At 47.8% G+C, this 20,128-nt stretch overlaps 1 protein-coding gene across 1 annotated transcript; it reads right to left on the bottom strand.

The window, feature by feature from the left end:
* Positions 1-748: 748 nt before the first annotated feature.
* Positions 749-9,167, bottom strand: LOC149372103 (uncharacterized). Its single transcript, XM_089566465.1, has 3 exons — positions 9,031-9,167; positions 6,513-6,774; positions 749-4,963 (listed from the first exon to the last, which is right to left on the bottom strand). Exons 1-3 carry the CDS (start codon positions 9,104-9,106, stop codon positions 4,660-4,662), a joined length of 642 nt encoding a protein of 213 aa, XP_089422591.1. The 5' UTR covers positions 9,107-9,167; the 3' UTR covers positions 749-4,659.
* Between the last annotated feature and the right edge of the window lie 10,961 nt (positions 9,168-20,128).

Genomic DNA, 20,128 nt, shown 5'->3' with positions numbered 1-20,128 from the left:
GCGAAAAGAACTGACTGCACAACAGTGCCAAGAAAAGGGCAAGTTTGTGCGCTCAGCCAAGCGTAGCCAATGCAAAGGAGAGGACAGCCTCGGCATAGACGCCGTGAGAGGAGCAAAGGCGCAAGTGCAGAGGCTGAGCAGAGTGCGCGCCCTTTAGCGGCAGACGAATAAGGAGCACGCTGATGACAGCTCGCGTTCTCGGACGGTCGCGAAATGACAGGCCGGGGTGGGAAGGGGACGATCGCCGAGGCGAGGGATTGGTCAAAGAACAGTGTGCATCGAACGGAGGGAAAACATGGGCTGGTTGCATCGGCTCGTTCGACAATGGAGAACTCGTGTTTCGCCTTGCTATAGGGGGGAAGAGAAAACTTTTGGATGCAGAGTTGGTCAGAATTACTAGAAGGGCTCATTGAAGGCAGTGAAACAAACAAGGGACGAAAAAGTCAGAACAGCAGCTCCTACACGAACGAGCACTTATGAGAAGAAATGGGTACGAAGCAGTAGAAAAACGAATTACGGTTAACGACGTTGCCTAAGGGTCGATAACGTTGCAGGGGAAAACGGACATCTTAATGCGTTAGCAGTATGACCCTCGTTTCTTCAAAATTTCTTCTCGGCGTTGTGACCGGAGGGTTACGTTTTGGAGCGAAGGAGTGCGAGAGAGAAAGTAGAGAGAGAGGAGGAGGAGAAGGCGCGCTGCAATAGCTCCCGTGGTGGGAGCGAGCGGAGCTTGCACTCGATGCAGAGGTGGCGGTGGTGAAAACATTTATTAGGAAGGTACAGGAGGTATGTTTGGATCAGCCCGTCAGAGATCGATCCTTACAAGCACCAGGTGGAGGTCCGTAGTTTGGGACCCCAGTGGCGGTGGCCGCCGCCCGGGCGCGCCCGAATAAAGTTTGTTGGGCCTGTAAGTCGTGGCAGCTGAGCAAGATCACCTCCCAGTCCTCCCGGGTTGGGTTGGAGATGGGGGGGGGGGGGGGGGGGGGGGATAGCCGTGTTGGAGGGGCAGGCCCACACCATGTGATAGGTGTCCGAAGACACCGCTGTACAGTGCGGGCAGCTGCCGTTAAAGGAGGGGTCAAAATGTTTTAGGGCTGCTGGGCATATGAGTGTATGAGGAGGAGCCAATCAGCTGCCTTCTTGAGGCATTTACAAGGGCGGGGGTAAAGGGGATGACTATCTTGATAGTATACTGTTATATATTTGAAGGCCGCCACCGCCGTCGGAGCGAGCGAGCGATTGTGAGAGCCAAAGGAAGAGAAGGATGGGTGTAGGAATAGCGTTGTAGGCGGGACAAAAAATCGGAAAAAGGAAATTAAAAGGCCAGCATTAAAGGTGGATTTGAAACGCAAACAAAAATTAAAATCGTACCAGTTTCACTTGCGTTTCAGTGCTGGAAACGCTGCTATAACGAGAACGAGCAATAAAAACATAAACGCGAAGTATGCGACGCAAGAATTTCCGCGGAGAAACCAAACGTCGAGAACTGAGCATAGCGTTTTCAGTCGAATATGGCTGTTGCAAACTTATGCGCACAATGCAAGGCCGACTCGTTTTCAAAAGTCGCAGCTAATTAGCGCGACACCCGCCATAGATCGCGGCGTCCGGCGCGCTTGAAGTAAGGTCACAGTTACTCGACGTCAAGAGCGTTTGCAGCCGCAGCACCTATTTGTTAGTTGACTTCACTTGAAAGAAGGAGCCATGTGGTCTGTCGCTTGAACTGCACGAGGATAAAGGCTGCGCTCGCCTGTCGGCGTGGTGGCCACGCTTCTCTGTGCGAGTCATGCCGAAGGCCATGAAGAAAAATGTTCATTAGACGGAGACCGAGAGAGAGAAATTTTCAGCCATTCATGCTACGCGCCCCTGCGGGCGTCGGCGCGCTTCCAATGAAAGCAAACAGAGGTATCTTTCTCATCAGCATCGAATTCCTGACTGGTTGCTGCCGGGAAGAGTAATTGCAACCCCCCACCCCACTCTTTCGCTCTGCAGGGCGCTTACAACTGCTTTTCTGTTTCTGGCAGTGGTTACTTTATCACCGCCTCATGATGCAAGCTCATTTCGGTCTGAGCGCAAGCTGAATCTGCTCTTGCTACTCCATCCCTCCGTTCCCTCTACTTCTTCCTTTTTATTTTTCTCTTCAGCTAAGAAAATTCAAGAATCGTTAATTCTTGGGGCCCTCTTATTTTCTATCACGCACAAAGATAATTGTGAGAGCGACGCACGGATCTGTGCCTCTCTTGTTTGGAGGGAATGTAAATTCCCTTCTGTGTTTTTCATTGCAACTGTACTGCGAGTTTTCTGAAGGACCAGATGTTTACCGCAATTATAAGTAAACGTGATGAAATGGTATGCGCTGGCGTGCCAGCGATACAAATATTAAACCTCGCCACTCAGCGTGGTGTCGTTTAAAATGAATGCTGTGCTCAGCGAACGCATATTCTCGATTTTATTACCTTGCTGGAATATACTAGGGCCTTAAAATGTAGCATAGTACTGTTTTAAGTACACTGAATCCTTGAATTATTTTGTTGCTGTGCGAGCGTGTAGCGGATGCGGATCTCTAAAATCCCTTTCAATAACATGCCCGCGCGATTGCTCAGTCGGGGAAAAACAGTGAAACCAACCAACGTCCTAAAAATCTATGCTGGTGCTTTCACCGCAAAGTGTAGATACGAACATTTATTTATTTATTTTCAGCATTGCCAGTCTTAATCTAGACCATAGCATGAGGCTGAATAAAGTGATGAAACGACAAGTTCAAAGGGCGACTTTCGAATTGAGTGAACACATTTGTTTATTAGCGAACATATATTATTTTTGATTACTACGACCAAAATATTTGTCTCCAGAGTAAGCTGTTAACTGTTTCAACTACAGTGGAGCACTTGTGTTACTGGAGTGCTATTTTGTTTCATTTTGTTATTAACGTCCAGGATAGTAGACATAGGCGGTTCAGAAACCTGTTATCGCCTTTGCTGCTTACTTCGCGCTATTTCTTTGCAGACAAAAAAAAAATTGAAGGTGGAGGAATATAGCATCGCACTTCCAGACACCGAAGCCTAATGTACGCACTGAGAGTTACGAAAGGGATTCCTTTTCGATCTGCTCGCTATGGGCAGATTCTGAGCGGCAGTCTTAAAGGCGGCCGCTGGTGAGAAAACCTTGTCTGAACCGCAGCGTCTGGTAAGTATGGCTCATTGCGGGGAAGCACGTCGTTCGATACTGATTAGCATAAGAAACGAGAGGCGTTGAACTTGGTGAGTGCACGTGTGGTAGCATCCGGTGAACTTCGAGACTTCAGCGGTGGTGCAGGTGGTTGCATCGACCGACATTTTAAGCGAGGTGTCAGTTCTCGATGGGCCGAGTTAGGAGGCCTAATGCCAAGATTGTTAACCTCGCGAGAAAAAAAAATGCAGGCGAAAGTGAAATGCATGACTTATCGCGATTTTGAGCAGAGCTCGGAACGAAAGCAATTTTCTGTTATTATTCAAGACCTGAACCACTACGTTGCTTTTAGGAAGGAAGCGTCTGCCTAAGAAAGTTTGCGTTATCTACTCAGCAGCCCTTGATACCTGGAAATCGCGCTGCTCCTGGTGTGCACTGTTAGCAAAACGATGGGAATTTCTTTTTTTTTTTTAAAGCACAACCCACTTAAGTCTGAACAAACACGAGTCAAGCTAAATAACATGTATTGAGCTGCGATCGCTGGCTGTTGTAGTTTTCTAGTATTATAATACTTAGCTTTTTCATGTCTACGCCGCCGCGTTGGCTCAGTGACTATATGGCACTCGACTGCTGACCCGAAAGATGCGGGTTCGATCCCGGCCGCGGCGGTCGAATTTCGATGGAGGCGAAATTCTAGAGGCCCGTGTACTGTGCGATGTCAGTGCACGTTAAAGAACCCCAGGTGGTCGAAATTTCCCGAGCCCTTCACTACGGCATCCCTCACAGCCTGACTCGCTTTGGAATGTTAAACCACCATAAACCCTTTTTCATGTCTAGTTTTCTAATATTCCAGTTTACGGAATACTCCTTCTCCAGTTTCACTTTACTGCGGAAACAGTTTGTGACTCAATACATATAATGTGCGGCTTCTGTACTTTAGGAAACGTTTGTGAATGACTGACTGTGTCAGCATTTAGCTATCCTTTAGTCGACGATGACGATGGATTCTAAAAGGCGCAAAGGTGATTTTGACCAAAGAGCGCCGTGGCATTAGGTGTTTTTAGTCTACTCACAGTGGAGTTAACAATTCATTTTTCAAATATTTCACATCAGTGGAGCTGAGCATCAGGCCAGGGGAAAGTTATTTTCCGTTTTATTACCGTCGGGTACCTAACGGCAATGGGGATCAAACCTCGCACATCCTGCATGCGACGAGGATGCTCAAACCACTGGGCTATCGTTGCAGTGCACATCTTGCCGTGAAGAGGGGAGATAAACACACTGGGCACAGCAATGTCCTCTTCCGTGTATAACAGTTGAGAGTTTAGGAAGTTGCAACGGACTTACACTCCGTAACAGCCGCGAGGTGACATTAACATAGTCAGTCTGACTACTCACCTTCCACAAGTCATTTCCGTACATGCACCTTTTATATTTATATATTTGATAAAGGTTCATGCCAGCTGGAAGGAATAAAACCTAAGCGCGACGAGTTTAAAAATCATCTAACGACGTCCGGGGCTCGGATTTCCAGCGACGTTTGGTCTGGCGCAGTTTCTCGATGAACAGTGAGGGCCGCTGAACGCCGGTATCTCTGGGCACGTGGGGCGCTGAGGGAGTGGCGAGTCGCTCCAGGAAAGAACTCAGGAACCCCTTGGGTCCCACCACCTCGCTGACCAGCGGGAGCACCATTCCCGCAGCGCTGTCAGAGCAGTCCGGGTAAATTTCCGAGCACTCCTTGTTCAAGAGGCCCTTGGACAAGGCGGCCAAGTACGCATTCTTCGGCTCTGGCCTTCCTCTGCACAATGTAATGGCGAGTGTGAGGATTATGAGGGTGAATAGAGCCGACGAGATAACAGCCTTGCATGTGCAGTAATATTGAACAATCGTAAAGGTTCAACAAATATTTTCATTGTTGTCACCTATAACTTTTTTTCGCCACTCCTCGATGATTCAGGCCTAAGGCTTTCCTGCTTCTGAGCAAAGCACGTTCCAACAGTTACACATGGAGCGATGCGGCCGGAACATGAGGAATCAGAGCGGTAATGTTAGAGGTATAGACGCGCTGGAGGTCCAATAACCTAGAGGGTGTGTACTTGGTCTGTGGTTAAGGCTTCTCTCCTTTTCGGCTGCTTTACAGTCCCCTCATTTCCCTAACCCCCTCCTGCTGCCTGACAGTTGTCGACCAGTTGGTTATGCCCTTCCAGGCAGAGGAATACTATTTACGCTTTAGTCGGACCAATTATAAAGTGTTTTAAAGAAAGTAAATAAAATAGTCTTTCCTCTCTCTTTCTATGCAGCCGAAGTTGTGGAGGAGAAATGCCTAAACACCCATGTGCTTTGCGGCGCCATGACATGTTAAACATCCAAGGTGATCAACATTAATCCGGAGCATTCCCCTACGGCGCACTAATAGCCGCTGCTTCGCAATTGGCGCATAAGCATCAGTTATAATTCTCACTTCCTCGCCAACTTTGGTAATAGATTTTTATGTGCACATTACTGTGTCACTTTTGAAATACACGGGGTGAGGTGACGCTAGGACTTGAAGAAATACGTTTCAATGAATGGCCGAGGGGCAGACCCTTCAATTCCTGTCTCTTTAGGAATAAGAAGAATTAAAATCTCCAAGGACGGTTACGAATAATGCAAATGTTTTGGCATGAGCTGCGGTGATAGAGCAAAGCATTTTTATATTGTTCCGGCCTAAGCCACTGAACTCCTCTCCGACACTCTAGTGCATATACTGCCACACGCGTTGCTTTGTGCACCAAGACCCTTCCGCACAGTCTCGCCGGCTTTCTTGTCACACACTCTACCACAACTGGCCGCAGCAGCGTCCTTGCGCGCCGCTAAGTTCGCCGAGCTAGCCACCGCCACCGGCGCTCCCGGGAAAACATGAACATGCCGGCCGGTTACTAGGGCGCAGCGTCTTGGCGCGATACCAAGGTCTATGCTGCGGATGGCGTCAACTTCGAGGGGGCTGAAACTGAGGAACAACGAGCTAAGAAAAGCTAAAGCACTGAAGGCATTGTTGTAGTTGAAGAAGCGGTTCACTGATGATGAAGAAACCACGAGCACACTGAGCAGTTAAAGTAGATCCGGCTGGAACCACCACCGCCGGGCGCGGACAACTTAAGCAGGACACTGGTGCGTGGGTGATCACCGATCATGTTTTTGATGTTGCCAAAGGAAGAAGCGCAGCTGCTGCATCGTCTTCATTGTCTTCCTCACAATGTGCGCTGCCGACGGCGCCGTCGACGCCGACGACAGCCCGAAATTGAGAAACGAGCTAAGAAGAGCTCACACTCTAAAATAACATAAAAACACGAACAGAAATGCCGCACCTGACGATCTCCTTCCAGAAGTCGGAGATGGGGATCATGTTCGTCAGGGTCCGGGCTGCCTCGCAGACAACGCGCTTCCGACAGCCGGCGTTGGTTCCCGCCACAGGGCGGCGCTGACTCTTGAACGGCGGCACAAGCGCAACGTTGCGCGGGGGATCCTGCTCTTCCTCGACCTCGGCCCACTTGGCAGCCGCATTCGTTGCCGTCGGTAGCGAAGTCAGCTCTCGGAACGCCCCTGTCCTACGAACATTCTGGTATCCGTCTGCGTGGAGTGCATTTAGACAGCATAAATAATTGCACAACACAATAATGCAATTTTGTCAGCACTAGCGCTTTTTTACTGTCTTATCGTTTTCTCGCAACAATGCACAGACACACACAATCACGAATTTTTCCCTCTCTCACGTTGATGTTGATGTTGGTCTCCTTCGATGTTCATATGGAGCGGTAGAGGGCGGGTCTCGTGAGTGACCCGGGGGACGTACTTCCCGACTGGTGAGTTTAGACAGGTGTGCAGGTCTTCGGATGGTGAGGCACTTGGAATGCTTTCTTCAAGAAATTATTTATTACAAATGTATACACAACTTATTTACATATGCCGAATGATTTCGGCCTCTCCATTTTAACTAAAAATAAAACCTCAAAACTTCCACGACTCCGGACCACCGCTGGCCACCACACGGCCAACCTGTCCGGCCGCCGCTCAACTAACTCGCGTCTCCAACTCCACGCTCTCGGCCCCGGGACCACCACCGGCCACACACGACCGATCTGTCTGGCTGCAACGCGCCCAACCCCCGCGCTCTCCTTCGCGCTCACCCATCTCGTTACATTCCCGCCAAAAACTATATCCTGAGCCAATAAACAATATCCTCCCGCCAAAACTTACTTTTTACCCAATAGATGACTTTCCCGCCATCGTTTAGACGAAAGATGCCACAACGCAAAAGACAAGTACACAATATAAAACACACGCCTCACTGTAAGCCGCCATGGCTTACTAGAGGATACTACAACGAGAAGAAACAAACAATTTAAAACACACGCGCCACTGTTAGCCGCTCTGGCTAGCTCAAGAGCGAAAACAAGCACTGCGCCAGTCCATCCAAGCCGTCCTGTCGTCGTCTCGTGTTTCGAACCGACTTCCGAGAAGAAACCAATCCCCACTCGCGGGGGCCGAGAAGCACGACACTCGCACGCGACGCCGTTTCCAGTCCTTCCCTTTAGTCTGCGCATTCCCCTGCTCCCCTTCGGCGGCACTCCTCATACTTTACCACGACGCCCGCTAGTTGCGGCGTGACACACACGATATGAAAAGCTTTTCAGAATACGCCAAAAACCGGTATTTTTTTCACCGCTTATATCTGCTGCTTATCCTTTGGAGGCAACAGCATTGGGCGAGCAGTGAGGGTTTTATACGTCCTAAGCTCGGAGATATGACCGCCGAAGGGAGGTTATCGCATGTGCTGCCTTGCTTATCGAAGTCTGTCAACAGATGAAAACATACGCAGCGCAGGTCCGAGGGTCGAACCCCTGCTGTGGCGGACGCATTTCGTTGCTGGCGAAATGCAAAACGAGCCCACACGCATGTCATGCCAGTGCACGTTAAAAACCCCAGGTGGTCTAAATTAATCCTAAGCCCGCTATTACAGCGTCTCTCAAAGTTTGCTGAAGTTCTGGGACGTTAAACTTTATATACCGTAGGTGCACAAACGAGACGGACGTTAAACTTCAGGACTATGAACACTCCGACGTGCCTGAATGGTTGGCCTCAGTGCGAGGCGCGAGAGTTACATAAAAAGGGGGCCATAAACTTGCTATAGAAACACCAGCGGCGCTAAACAACGCAAGACGGAGTTTGTCATACACGTTCTGTAGTTTTAAACAAACCATTAGTTCATGGTTAGTCACGAGGTGATGTGAATGACCTAAAAGGCTCATATTTTCTTCAGAAATTCGGCCGTAAGCGGGACATATGTCACTAAAATGTTGTAATGAAACGTTATCTACTGGCAACTGAAGCAATAATTCCATTTCATGAAAAAAATTAGAAACTGACTGCTTGCGACACAGCTCAAACGAAGACTTCAGCGTGGCGTGAAACTTTGACCTGAAAAGCTTGATATTCAGGCTACTTTTGTGATTTTCACAGAACAACGCAGACAAATAGACTGTGTTGTATTTGCCCCAACAATAATAATTCTTAGGTGCATTCATTCACAAAGAAACTAAAGTGAAATGGAACTTGTTGAATATGAGCGACCTCAACTCGCAATTTCAACTCTCTGAGAATTCGCGCCGCCGGGATGTGTTAAAATGGTGCGGTTAAGCACATTTTCTTGAAACCGGTGGCGCAAAGCTTTTTTATAGCTTCATGCTGCTTCTGTGGCTGACCGTAAACTGCCAAAGATGGGCGTCGCTTTCAATGAGCATTACTGCGCCGAAGGCGGCAGCAACTACACAGTCTCTTAAAGAAGCACAAGCGCGAATCTGAAATTATTATAAAAAGGACACTTACCTGCGTGCACGATGACCATAAAGGTAATGAACATGATCTTAACAAGACATTGCGTCGTCACCATACTAGTCCGCATGGCTGGTAAAGCACAGGCGGCGGTCAGTGCAAACTTCGCTCGCTCTCGCTTCTTGCGTCGGGTTTCGATGCTACCTATAGGGGCTATCGTAGCACCGTCCACATCTTTAAATACGAGTCTTGGGCAGCGACACGTGTTTGCTGTTTCCGCTTCCGACTGGCTAATACTGTGCATTCGTGCCAGCAGAAAGCCTAACAAAGTGCCGACGGGTTAGCTGTGCGAGAGAATGTAAATCGCAATTAGCATTCACACAGCTTTATAGCACATCCACCCTGTACTCGTTCGGGAGACCGTTGTTGTCTTCTTATAGAAATATCCAGGCGGCGATGCTGTGATTAACTCCCAGCTTCGTGAGGCGTTGAGTACAACCAGCGTTTTTAGTGAGCTGCACACAACTTCGTGCGGCAGCGTCCAGCCCCCGCGAATGACTCGCAGCGTGCGTAGGTCATCGCCTAGGCCACTCCTTTTGTGCGTAGGGTTAAACAACGCTGGTAGTCTCCTTGCATTCTGGGAGAGGAGAAAGCGAGAGTGAAAGGCATGCTTGCAATAGAGGATAACCAAGGCCACTTGGCATGACTAACGCCCTCTTTACAAGATGTTAGAAGAAAAGAAAAAAAAAGAAACCAATTCTGATGAGACATCGCCTTTGCGACGTTCCCACCGTTCCGACTCTGCCTTGTGAGCAACCCGTTGCGCTGATGGCAGTTCTTAAAGCCAGAATGTTTCATAGTGCCCGACTATATAATCTTGCCTCTCCTTAGCTTGTAATTCATCTAGAGCGACTGAAAAGAAATAGTTATAGAGTAAAATCCGTGCATGCGAAAAGCGTTGCTTTATCGAAACAGAACAGGCTACATGCCCCGACGTAATCTTTATTTAGAATTATTGCTACCAACTTAGCAGTGAAGCTATATCGACTATTATCGAGCGTAGAATATACGCGTAACTGTGTAATACCTGAATGCCGCATATTACAGAGTGCGCGACATAAGCACAGCCGGATAATGAGTCATACGCGACAGAGCTGCTGGCGGCAACGAAACATGCACCATCATCATACGTTTTTGATAGACTTGGTGGCATTTGTCGTCGTACGCACGCTCGAAATGGAAGACTGCGCTTCCGTGCGGAGACGACTGTAGAGGAGCAAAATGCCAAAAGGCAAAACTAAAAAAGAAACAAACAAAAGCTCTCTTTGAGCAACGCGAACTCGAGATGGCGTAACCAGTAGTTTTGAGGATATGATGTTCGTGCAGCATGGAAGTGTGCCACTGCCAGCTATTAACCGTAACCGACAGAAAAAAATGTGCTATTGAATATGTAGCTTCATATGAGTAAGAGGTCGCTGATGTTTCAGCACTACACTCCCCCTTCTATGTCTTCGCACGCACTGGCATAGCTACATGATTTATCATCGCTTTCCCAAGTGGTTTGCCACTTTAGGGCAAAACAGGAAAATATTATAGTTCACAATAACATTTTTTTTTTAAATTTTAACATATTTTACAAAAATATTTTCGCACGAGTCAGGTTTCGATGGTACTTGTGTAAGTTTACTTCTAAGGGGGTGCGCTGTGAACCAGACTTCAGTTTTCTGAAAATGTTTATTTACTTACAGGCGCATCGTCAACAAGGTCATTTTCAGTATTGCCTATCATGAGTTCGTGGGTTTGTAGTGCACTTGAATGCGAAATCACTCGCACGATCGTCAGAGGCGAGAAAAAAATCTTGTTCGTGCATTCTGCATCTCGCTCGTGCATCGCTTATTGCCATAACAACTGTGATGTCAAGCGGCAAGAATTTGGCATGGGCGACCCCCCAAATTTGAACCTTTTCGACGTGGACCAAAATCGTTGTTCTACTATAATTGAGTGTGCCCGGCACGATGGCGGTCTCCAAATTTGGCCAAGGACATTGCCAAAATTTGGCTTGGATCACCGCCGAAATTTGACCATGGGTGATTGGGACCAAAATAGATGTCCAACTCTAATTTTCCATGCATGACATGATTGCGATCTCGAAATTCGACCCAGGTCATTTTCAAAAATTTGTTCCAGGCCACCCTCGAAAAGTTGTTCACAACTTTTAGATTTGCGCCGTCTCGTTGCTATAGTGTAGCATCTGGCGTCACCGTTTACGTCACGCATTACGTCACCATCACGTCATGGATCGGTTTAAGTGGAGTTAAACCCCGGCTAATTTTTAGGGAGCAAACAGTGGTAATTTAACCTTCTTTTTTAACAGCTATCGTGTGTCTTATATCCGCAGGTGCTATTAAGGCACTCGCGATAAAACTGATAATCGCTGACGTCGTTTTACGTATGCAGACTTTAAACTTTCATTGATTTCTTTTGGTTTCTGCATGCATTTGCAAAACCTTGCACTTGCCGAAAGATGTCTTGCGTAAGCGCAATAGCAAAGTGAATGAATGACAGAATAAATCAATAAACGAATTAGAAAGGTTGGCAGATGATGTCACCGGCGTCTCTATATCAGTGAAGTGCTAAATATTGGGGAAACAAAAGTGTGTCGAAGTGAACCCATGAAAATAGTGTCACGTTGTAGTGACGGCAGTCTAGCGGTCAGGAAGACACTAGAAATACTTGCAAAACGAAGCTCTTTATTTGGGCTGACTTGCGCCCGCAAAAGAACTGACTCACTCGGTGGCGGCGTAAGCAACAAGCGTGCTCGTCAATCGTCGAACTACGAATGCCCGCCGCTCGCGGCATCGCTCAATTTAAAGCCGGCAAGGAAACTTCCAGATAACAGGTCAAGATCATCTACGGTAATCTGGAAAAACCTAGATGCAGCCTTTCATGGCTGCGAACAATCGAGATTAGTCTGGTCGCTTCTCGCGCCACGAACAAAAGTGATAACGACCCTTTCCTGCTGCCTTGAGCGTGAACGAACACACACTGCAATGATACGTGGCATTACCCCCCTTCCAAAGAAGCATCGTCTCGATGCTTTAAAATGAAATTAAACACGGAGAATGCTTCTAGAGCTTAGAGTCCTTTAGCGTTCCTAATAAGGTGTAAGGGCAGCGGTAAAAGCTTTAAGTCTGGCCGTGTCGTCGTCGTCGTCGGTGTTGTCGTCGGTGTTGTCGTAGTTTTTGTTGTCGTAGTAGTCGTCGTCGTCGTAGTAGTCGTCGTCGTCGTAGGGGTCGTCGTCGTCGTAGGGGTCGTCGTCTTCGTAGGGGTCGTCGTCTTCGTAGGGGTCGTCGTCTTCGTAGGGGTCGTCGTCTTCGTAGGGGTCGTCGTCTTCGTAGGGGTCGTCGTCTTCGTAGGGGTCGTCGTTGTCGTAGGGTTCGTCGTCGTCGTAGGGGGCATGGTCTTCTGTTTTCGTCGATGGAGGATCTTAGTTCTTGCGCTCAGAAGCAAACTCACCTCCAGAGGCTGCTTTATTCAGGATAATCTTTGGGGGCTGGAGAAGCGTCGACGCACTGCGTAGCCTCGGCTAGGAGATACATAGCGCGGTGACGATGGCGGCGGAGAACGCGATAGGCGGCTCGGCGATGAGTATCCTTCCCGACGCAAAAAATCCTCGATTTCGCTGGTCGCTGGCCGGGTCGGGGTTGTTGGTCGTCGTAAGGGAACCCTCGGATGCCCATTCTCCTGTATCGGCAGTACCGGAAAATGTGACCGGCTTCTCCACAGTGGAAGCATAGTGGGCGGCGCTGGTCGGGTGTTCTCCACTCCTCGCATTTCCTTGGCCGTGTGCGACGCTCGTAGGACGGGCGAGTTGGGGCGAGAAGGCGGGGCTCCAGCGCAGCTGGCTAAGGGCGATAAGGGCTTGTGTCCCGTCATCGAGGTACAGGACGGCGCACTGCTGCGGCGTAAGTCATGGCTGGAGGCTCGAGAGGCTGCGTGGTAGACTGGAGTCAGGTCTTCTGGTGAATAACTCAAAGGGCTGGCGTCACGACTTGCAGGGGTTGTCCTGTACCTGGAAGGCTACCCAGCACCTCCACCAGATGTCACGTTGTAGTGACGGCAGTCTAGCGGTCAGGAAGACACTAGAAATACTTGCAAAACGAAGCTCTTTATTTGGGCTGACTTGCGCCCGCAAAAGAACTGACTCACTCGGTGGCGGCGTAAGCAACAAGCGTGCTCGTCAATCGTCGAACTACGAATGCCCGCCGCTCGCGGCATCGCTCAATTTAAAGCCGGCAAGGAAACTTCCAGATAACAGGTCAAGATCATCTACGGTAATCTGGAAAAACCTAGATGCAGCCTTTCATGGCTGCGAACAATCGATATTAGTCTGGTCGCTTCTCGCGCCACGAACAAAAGTGATAACGACCCTTTCCTGCTGCCTTGAGCGTGAACGAACACACACTGCAATGATACGTGGCAATAGTAAAAAAATACGAAAACTTGCATGTTTTTGCGAAAAGTATAAAAGAGCGGTCCCGTAAAGGATCCGCAGAGACTCGCAATAACCTCACGCATTCCTTCCAGATATGCACTGTCAGGTATACCTGTCGAAACAGCAGGTTTGGTCGAAAGGATATAAGAAGAAAAACTGCTGAAAAAAGAAATGATCTAGCTTTTCTAAATAACCACGTTCACGAAACCACAACATAATATGTCGTGGTAGATCAGAACACGAAGGTGTACGATAAGGTGGCTTCGAAGAAACGAGCCAGTGCGACAGTCGAGACATCGCTCCTTTACTATGCGCGCCCACGCCTCTGACCAGACCGCATAGTGGGTTTCACGCTCTCTACAAAACAAACAGATGTCCGGCGTCTCTGACATCGGCTGAAACGAAGGGGGACCTTGAGAGGCCGTGAATGCCAATCGAGATTTGTCGATGCTTTGTACTGTCTTAGGCGTTGGGCGACAAGGTTGAGCGCATGTTAAGCACCTTGCTCGCAGCCTCCGGTGCATTTTCCATGCTCTGAAACATTGCACGAGCTTGTGACCATGACACGTGCGTCCTTGTCGTGAGTGCTCTCGGTTTTGTGCAATCTAGAGGGGCTGACCTTGATGCTGGCGTCCGTAGATGTAATTTCGCTCGTCGAACCATCCTGCCGTGGCAGTAAAATTCGCGACCTGAATGAGTGTGTGTTTAGTTCTGATCAAAGAATGCCTTTCTAGTGCCTAAAACGAAAGAACAATTACTTTGCAGGCTAAATGTTTACGTTGAACGAGTATAACAGTGAAAAAGGGCGCTGCGCCAAACAAACCATTTACCAGCGCGAAAGATAAGGACAAAAAATAGACACGACATGCACTGTCCTTGTCTTTCGCGCTGGTAATTTTAAAATGACACGGTACCCACTTGCCCAAATGCTATTCTTCTGACCTAGGGTATTTGTCGGTGTCAAAGGAAGCCATTGTCCTCTGTTCATTGTAAACAATTTTAAGCTGTGTTAATAATCGAGGCTTGTTTGATGAGTGATAATTGTAAAAGAAGTGCTTGTGGATGAAACATGGCCATAATTAATCATAATAGTTCGAAGACTTCCGGTAACAAGCTTGTTCCGCGGACTCTACATTCGTTGTATAGAGCAACGTGGAAAACAGATAACACGTTGGCTGAGAGCAACTCAGACAAAGCACTGTCGAACACTTGCGCTCAATTGATCGCTGAGTTAAAAGAAGGGAAAGCAAACTGCAATCCAGAGCATTAGGAGTATTCCTGAATGCATGTTCTTTACTAATGCATATTACTAGAGCTACACTACAGCCCGTCGAGCGCGGCGGTGGAGCTACCATTGACCTTTAGCGTGACCACGTGACACCACGTGACAACATGACGTCACAGCAGAGGAGAGATGGGCTGCCGGCTCGCGCGGTCGGCCGCGGCGGTGGAGGCTCCACATCAGAGGCGCGGCGGCTGACCACGTGACAACATGACGCCACAGCAGAGGAGAGATGGGCTGCCGGCTCGCGCGGTCGGCCGCGGCGGTGGAGGCTCCACATCAGAGGCGCTGCAGCTGACCACGTGACGCTACAGCAGCGGTATTAAGCTGAGCTTGCCTCGCTCTCCGGTCACTTACGAGGCGGCCAGGTGTTGGGATGCCGCCTAGAAGCAGGGCTGATTTGAACGAGAAGCGAAAGCTTCAGCGTGCCACAGAGACCGATGAAGAGCGGGATGAACGTCTGGCTAAGCGGCGTGCTCAATATGCGGCTCGGCGACAACGTTCTACAACAACTGAAGAACAAAGCGAGGGACTTGTCAGCAATGCTTCCACTAGTGCTGCCACCGAGTCCGTCAGTAGTTCTACAAGTTCGGAACGCTGGAATGCTACGAAACGGAATAGGCGTGCCCGGGAAACTTCTGAAGAGCGACGGCAGCGACTTGAGAAAGAACGACCGAGGCGAGAAAGGGAAAAGGAGACGCGGAGGAAACGACGTGCTGAAGAGGCGGTTAGCCGTTTGCAAACCAGCGAGGCTGTTGTAGAAGAACGTCGTGTATTACCAAGCCTAGCCATCAATATGCTTCGCATCTGACTAGGCTTAACCTTAGCTAAGCCTCATCCAATTTTTTGTGCACAGCTTGCTTAGACAGCCCGTACGTGCCTACAGTGTTCCGTGTTCACGCGGTGGGTGGTTATTTAGTATTTAATGACCCATATATATAGTAATGGGGTTTGTTTTGCGTATAGAATGCAAGGCAGCAAATATAGCTACGACAAAAAATGCGAAAAACGGTCGGTCACCATCTGAATGGAATCCGAGGCGATAGCTTCGAGCCTTGGCAACAGCAATACCCTAATCGGGCAATAAACAAAAAATTGTGCCGTAATTTAGCATGAATGAAAAAAAAATAAAGAGTACGAAAAACGCGGTGCTATTCCAGCCCAAGCTAACCAGTGAATTGAAGGAAACGTCGACTCTAAAATGAGTTCGGACGATACTGGAGGCAATTTCGACGTTTGCTTTTCTTGTGTACTAGACGCGTCTCAATCTTTATACGTTTTAAACAGTACCGAAGCAAACTTTTCAATACCTCGGAACCAAACAAGACGCTTATATACCTTTACGCCTGTTCCCGTTTTCCTAGCACAAGGGGGAAGGGCGGGCTGTATAAACGTAACCTGCTTCGCAGTAGTCGCAATGCAATATCACAGGCGAGAGTACAACCAAGAGCAAAAGTGACAAAAACAGCAGCACTCCAAACCATCTGAGCATCGGATCTGGGCGTTGCAACATTGATAGTACCGTCCGGCACATGTGAAGCAAACAAACAGGCGCAGGAAAGATAAGGGTGTCGGCAAAAAGCAGCTTTGCGCCAGTAACAGGGCATTCCGTTCACTTCTAGCTTGGTGTTTGCGCAATGCTGTACCCGGGTTATGTAAGGTAAGGTTGGCGAAGTGACACGAGGCTAGCTAGATCGTATTCCTGAGCGCCATGTGTTGTGAACGCATTCCAAAGCACACAGACATGGGAGCGCTCTTTGCTGAAGCGTCGGCATTGCAAAGAAGCAGTGTTAGATGCGATAAGCTGTTACCTACGCTTTCGGGATATACTGAGACCACTTTGAGCGAAAGATCGTTGGAAGTTTGAGAGTAGCCAAAACCATAAAATAAAAAAGAATGCAATATGAAAAGGTAAAATAAGGTTAGAAGTTCGAAAGGGAAATGCGCATGAACTAAGGCGAATTGTTGCAACGACTTAGGACATATACAAATGAGTTTATTTTTCTTTCGTTCTAGTAGGTCATTGTGAGCGTTTTCTTTTACTCCTGATAGCTTAAAATTTTTAGGACATCTATTCAGACGAGGAGCGAGACCTGATTAGACAGCGCACTGCCTCGAATACAGCTGGTGAATAAGTTATGAATGTGCTCAGAAATACTTGAATTGCTCAACACAACGCATGAGCGTTTTTGTAGTTTCCAGAGAAGTCGGAGAGTTTTGCAACAATTGAAGAACTTAACGAAGACCGTGCGTGACAGCCGGGGCATACAAGAGCGAACGGTACGAAAGTGGCGAAATGGCGAAGGGACCGCTTTGCATAAGAGCAGCACTAGCGAGAAGATTAACGCAAAACGGTGGCTCTTCCCTAGAGAATGAATGACAACGGTTGTCAGTGCAGGATTAATCTGCGTGGGAAACATGCGAAGCGCTTATAGCACATGCGCTGTTTCGAGAGTTGTGAGCGTACCTTTCCGGAGGATTCATTCATTGCAAAGCGGATTCGTAAGGACTTGGCATAAAACCTGGCTGCTTATTCACGTTTCTTCGTGAGCGAAGTTTAGGATATGCCGTTCGACCATTCGAGTACTCTTCGTCGTTTGCATGTTACGACTTGTTGCATAAACGGCCTCAACACCTTAATCGTATGTGGCCTTTGAGGCTTTGTATTAAACGGTGGCTAGACGTCGGGGGACATCAGTGCGGCCTAATTTATTTATTTATTTATTTATTTATTTCAGGTTCCTTCATGGCCCTTGGAGGGCATTAGAGAAGGCAGTGAGCAGTTTACAAATACGTACAGAATATATACACAACGGGTTATTTAAAACAATAGCTAACGCGCGTTTAATGCGGCAGCGTCTCAGCTCCTGGGGCAAAACAGAAGAAAAATGAAAATGGGAAAACGCGATGCGTGAAATGAATGAAATTGCCCCGAATTACGCGCCTCTCTTATCGTGCCTTAGTTAGTGTGCCTTGCCATCTGACGAGCGACTGCCGCAACATCGCAACACGGTCATAAGGATGGCAGTATCTGCCGCACACTGTTTCACCTGAAATTATGAAACTCTTCAGTAAAAACGCTTTGTAGCCTGAGATGGACAAGTAAGATAAAGACTTTGATATTTGACGGCGCTTACTGAAAAACTAGCATAAGAAGAAGGAGTGCCTGCAGAACTTGTCGGGCTTGGTAAAGCTTAGCAGTCCGAGGGTAATGCTGTGATCTTGGTGGTTGTGTGTTGGAGAAGGTTGTGTGCGAGGGGGTAATGTAGTGTGTGGTGCGTGACGATGCTCAGAGTAGTTCCTATCCACAAAGTAGACAATGGTCGCTATGCACGAGATACGAATCACTTCATGTAGATAGGTCACGCGCGTTAAATCGTTGTCGTACGCAAGTGAAGGTAAAAATTCAAGAAGGCATGTACGTATTCAAGTCGTACCATGCACATAATACTGCGACTACTCGCGATGAGCAAGGACCACAGGTAAAGATAAAGCGCAGTCTGGCCCGAATAAAACGCGAACACGTATGCCTTACAAAAATTTTCTTAGGCAGTCTAAAGACTGTCCGTGAACTTTTTTCAATAAAGTTGGTAACTTTTTGTCGACAAATTATTTAGAATAGTACAGCCGTTATCAAAAGTTTAGAGCCCAGAGGGTTTGCTTCAAAGAACTGTTGTGGCGCTCCTGTAGCACTCATGGAAGTCCTACGCATCGGAGGGAGGAGGACGAAAAATCTTCTTACGTTCAGGAGAGTTCTGACGCTGAGCGCGCATTCCGAGCAAAGCAGTGTGGCCTAGAAGCAAACCCCCTGGGCTCTAAACCTCTGACAAAGGCTGTACATAGCCAACACAGAGCCTATAAACAGTCTCTAGACAGTCCATAGATTTATGGCCACACACGTTGAGTGGACTTAACTATACGCTATACAGTCAAAAATAAATATCTATAAGAAAGCAATAGAGCATAGAAGAAGTGTATAGAAAGTGCATAGACCATTTTAATGAGGAATATGCCATACTTTTCTACTTTACAAGGACATATTCCTGTAGAACTGGTTTATGAATACGTACTTCCCTTGACGCTCTACCCAGAAACGTGAATCATATGAAAATCTTGCGCAAAAAAAAAACAAAAAAAAACACAAGGACTATATGATACGAAGACACACGAGGAGCTCTTCCTATCAACTAAAGTCACCCAGCTCGCTCTATTTCTGCGTGAATCACGCTTCGTACACTGCAGCAGAAAGGGGATAGGTAAAACATTGTTTTGTTGACAAATGATGTTCGTCTTCAATTCCGGCCTGACTCTATCTCCCGGCACTCAAGGGGAAGCTCCGGGCTTATGCGAGCGCCACTGCTATAATCGCGCAACTCAGGTTATTCCGTGGTACTTCGGCGATGCGCTCAGCGGTGAACCTTGTCTCCGAGCTGCCCTCTAGCTCCTATAACAAGCGGAGGGGGACTTATATCATTGGGGGCCTTTAATGGGACTTTACAGCAGGGCTCTCTTCATCTGTCGCCGGTTGACATCATCGTTTTAATTGTGTGCGCTCGGTAAGGTTTTGATGATTTTTTTATTTTTCCCAGGCCTTAGTTTCCACGAAAGCTATGAAAAACGAAATGGGATTTACTAGTGGTACCTTGCCAAAACACATGAAGGCGGTTTTCGTTTCACTGGACAATTTTCCACTGATGCCCTGGCGCTGAAGTCAATATTTAAGATCTAGAATTAATAATATAAAGTGAATAAATAATCGGCATTAAGAGAAACAGCAGTCTCTACTGAGGATAACAGCTAACCAGATTCACTTTCCTAACGTTCTGTGGAACACTTTCTATTTTTTTTAGCATTGATGCTTGTTATCTTGTACTCCCTATGTCTTCATTCTGACATCACCTCTTTACTCAGAAAAACCCGCTATTCTAGTATTGAGATTTATTAAAGTATCGTTCATACATATTTTATGATTGTTCGATTACGCCAATCAAAACATACCGGCGATATAATTTAGAAACAAAGTCTGGATTTCTCGCTGAGTGACACCTAATTTTCTGTTGCTATTGAATGCATTTTTGCGATGCTTTTGCCTTCGCGGGGCCTTGCAATGCCCTCAAGGGTCATATAACGAGTTTCAAGAGAGTGGTTGCAAAAGAAAATACTACTTATTAAAAAAAAGGTACAGACAAGACACGTAAACACGGTGTTCGCTTCCCGTACCTGAGAGTGTATATATGCAACTGCAAGACTGTAATACATAGCCTGCGCGAACATGTTCTGTGCGTCCTCACAGTGTCACTTATGCGCCCTTGCGGATCGGGCACTTTATTTGATTTGAGCCTAACTTCGCCCAGCAATTCAATTTCGGTTCCATC

This window comes from Amblyomma mixtum, chromosome 1 (genome assembly GCF_055824585.1).
Source record: "Amblyomma mixtum isolate Tamu chromosome 1, ASM5582458v1, whole genome shotgun sequence".
Classification (NCBI taxonomy): domain Eukaryota; kingdom Metazoa; phylum Arthropoda; class Arachnida; order Ixodida; family Ixodidae; genus Amblyomma; species Amblyomma mixtum.
Note: the sequence above shows the minus strand (reverse complement) of the source record. Positions and strands in the feature narration are given on the sequence as shown.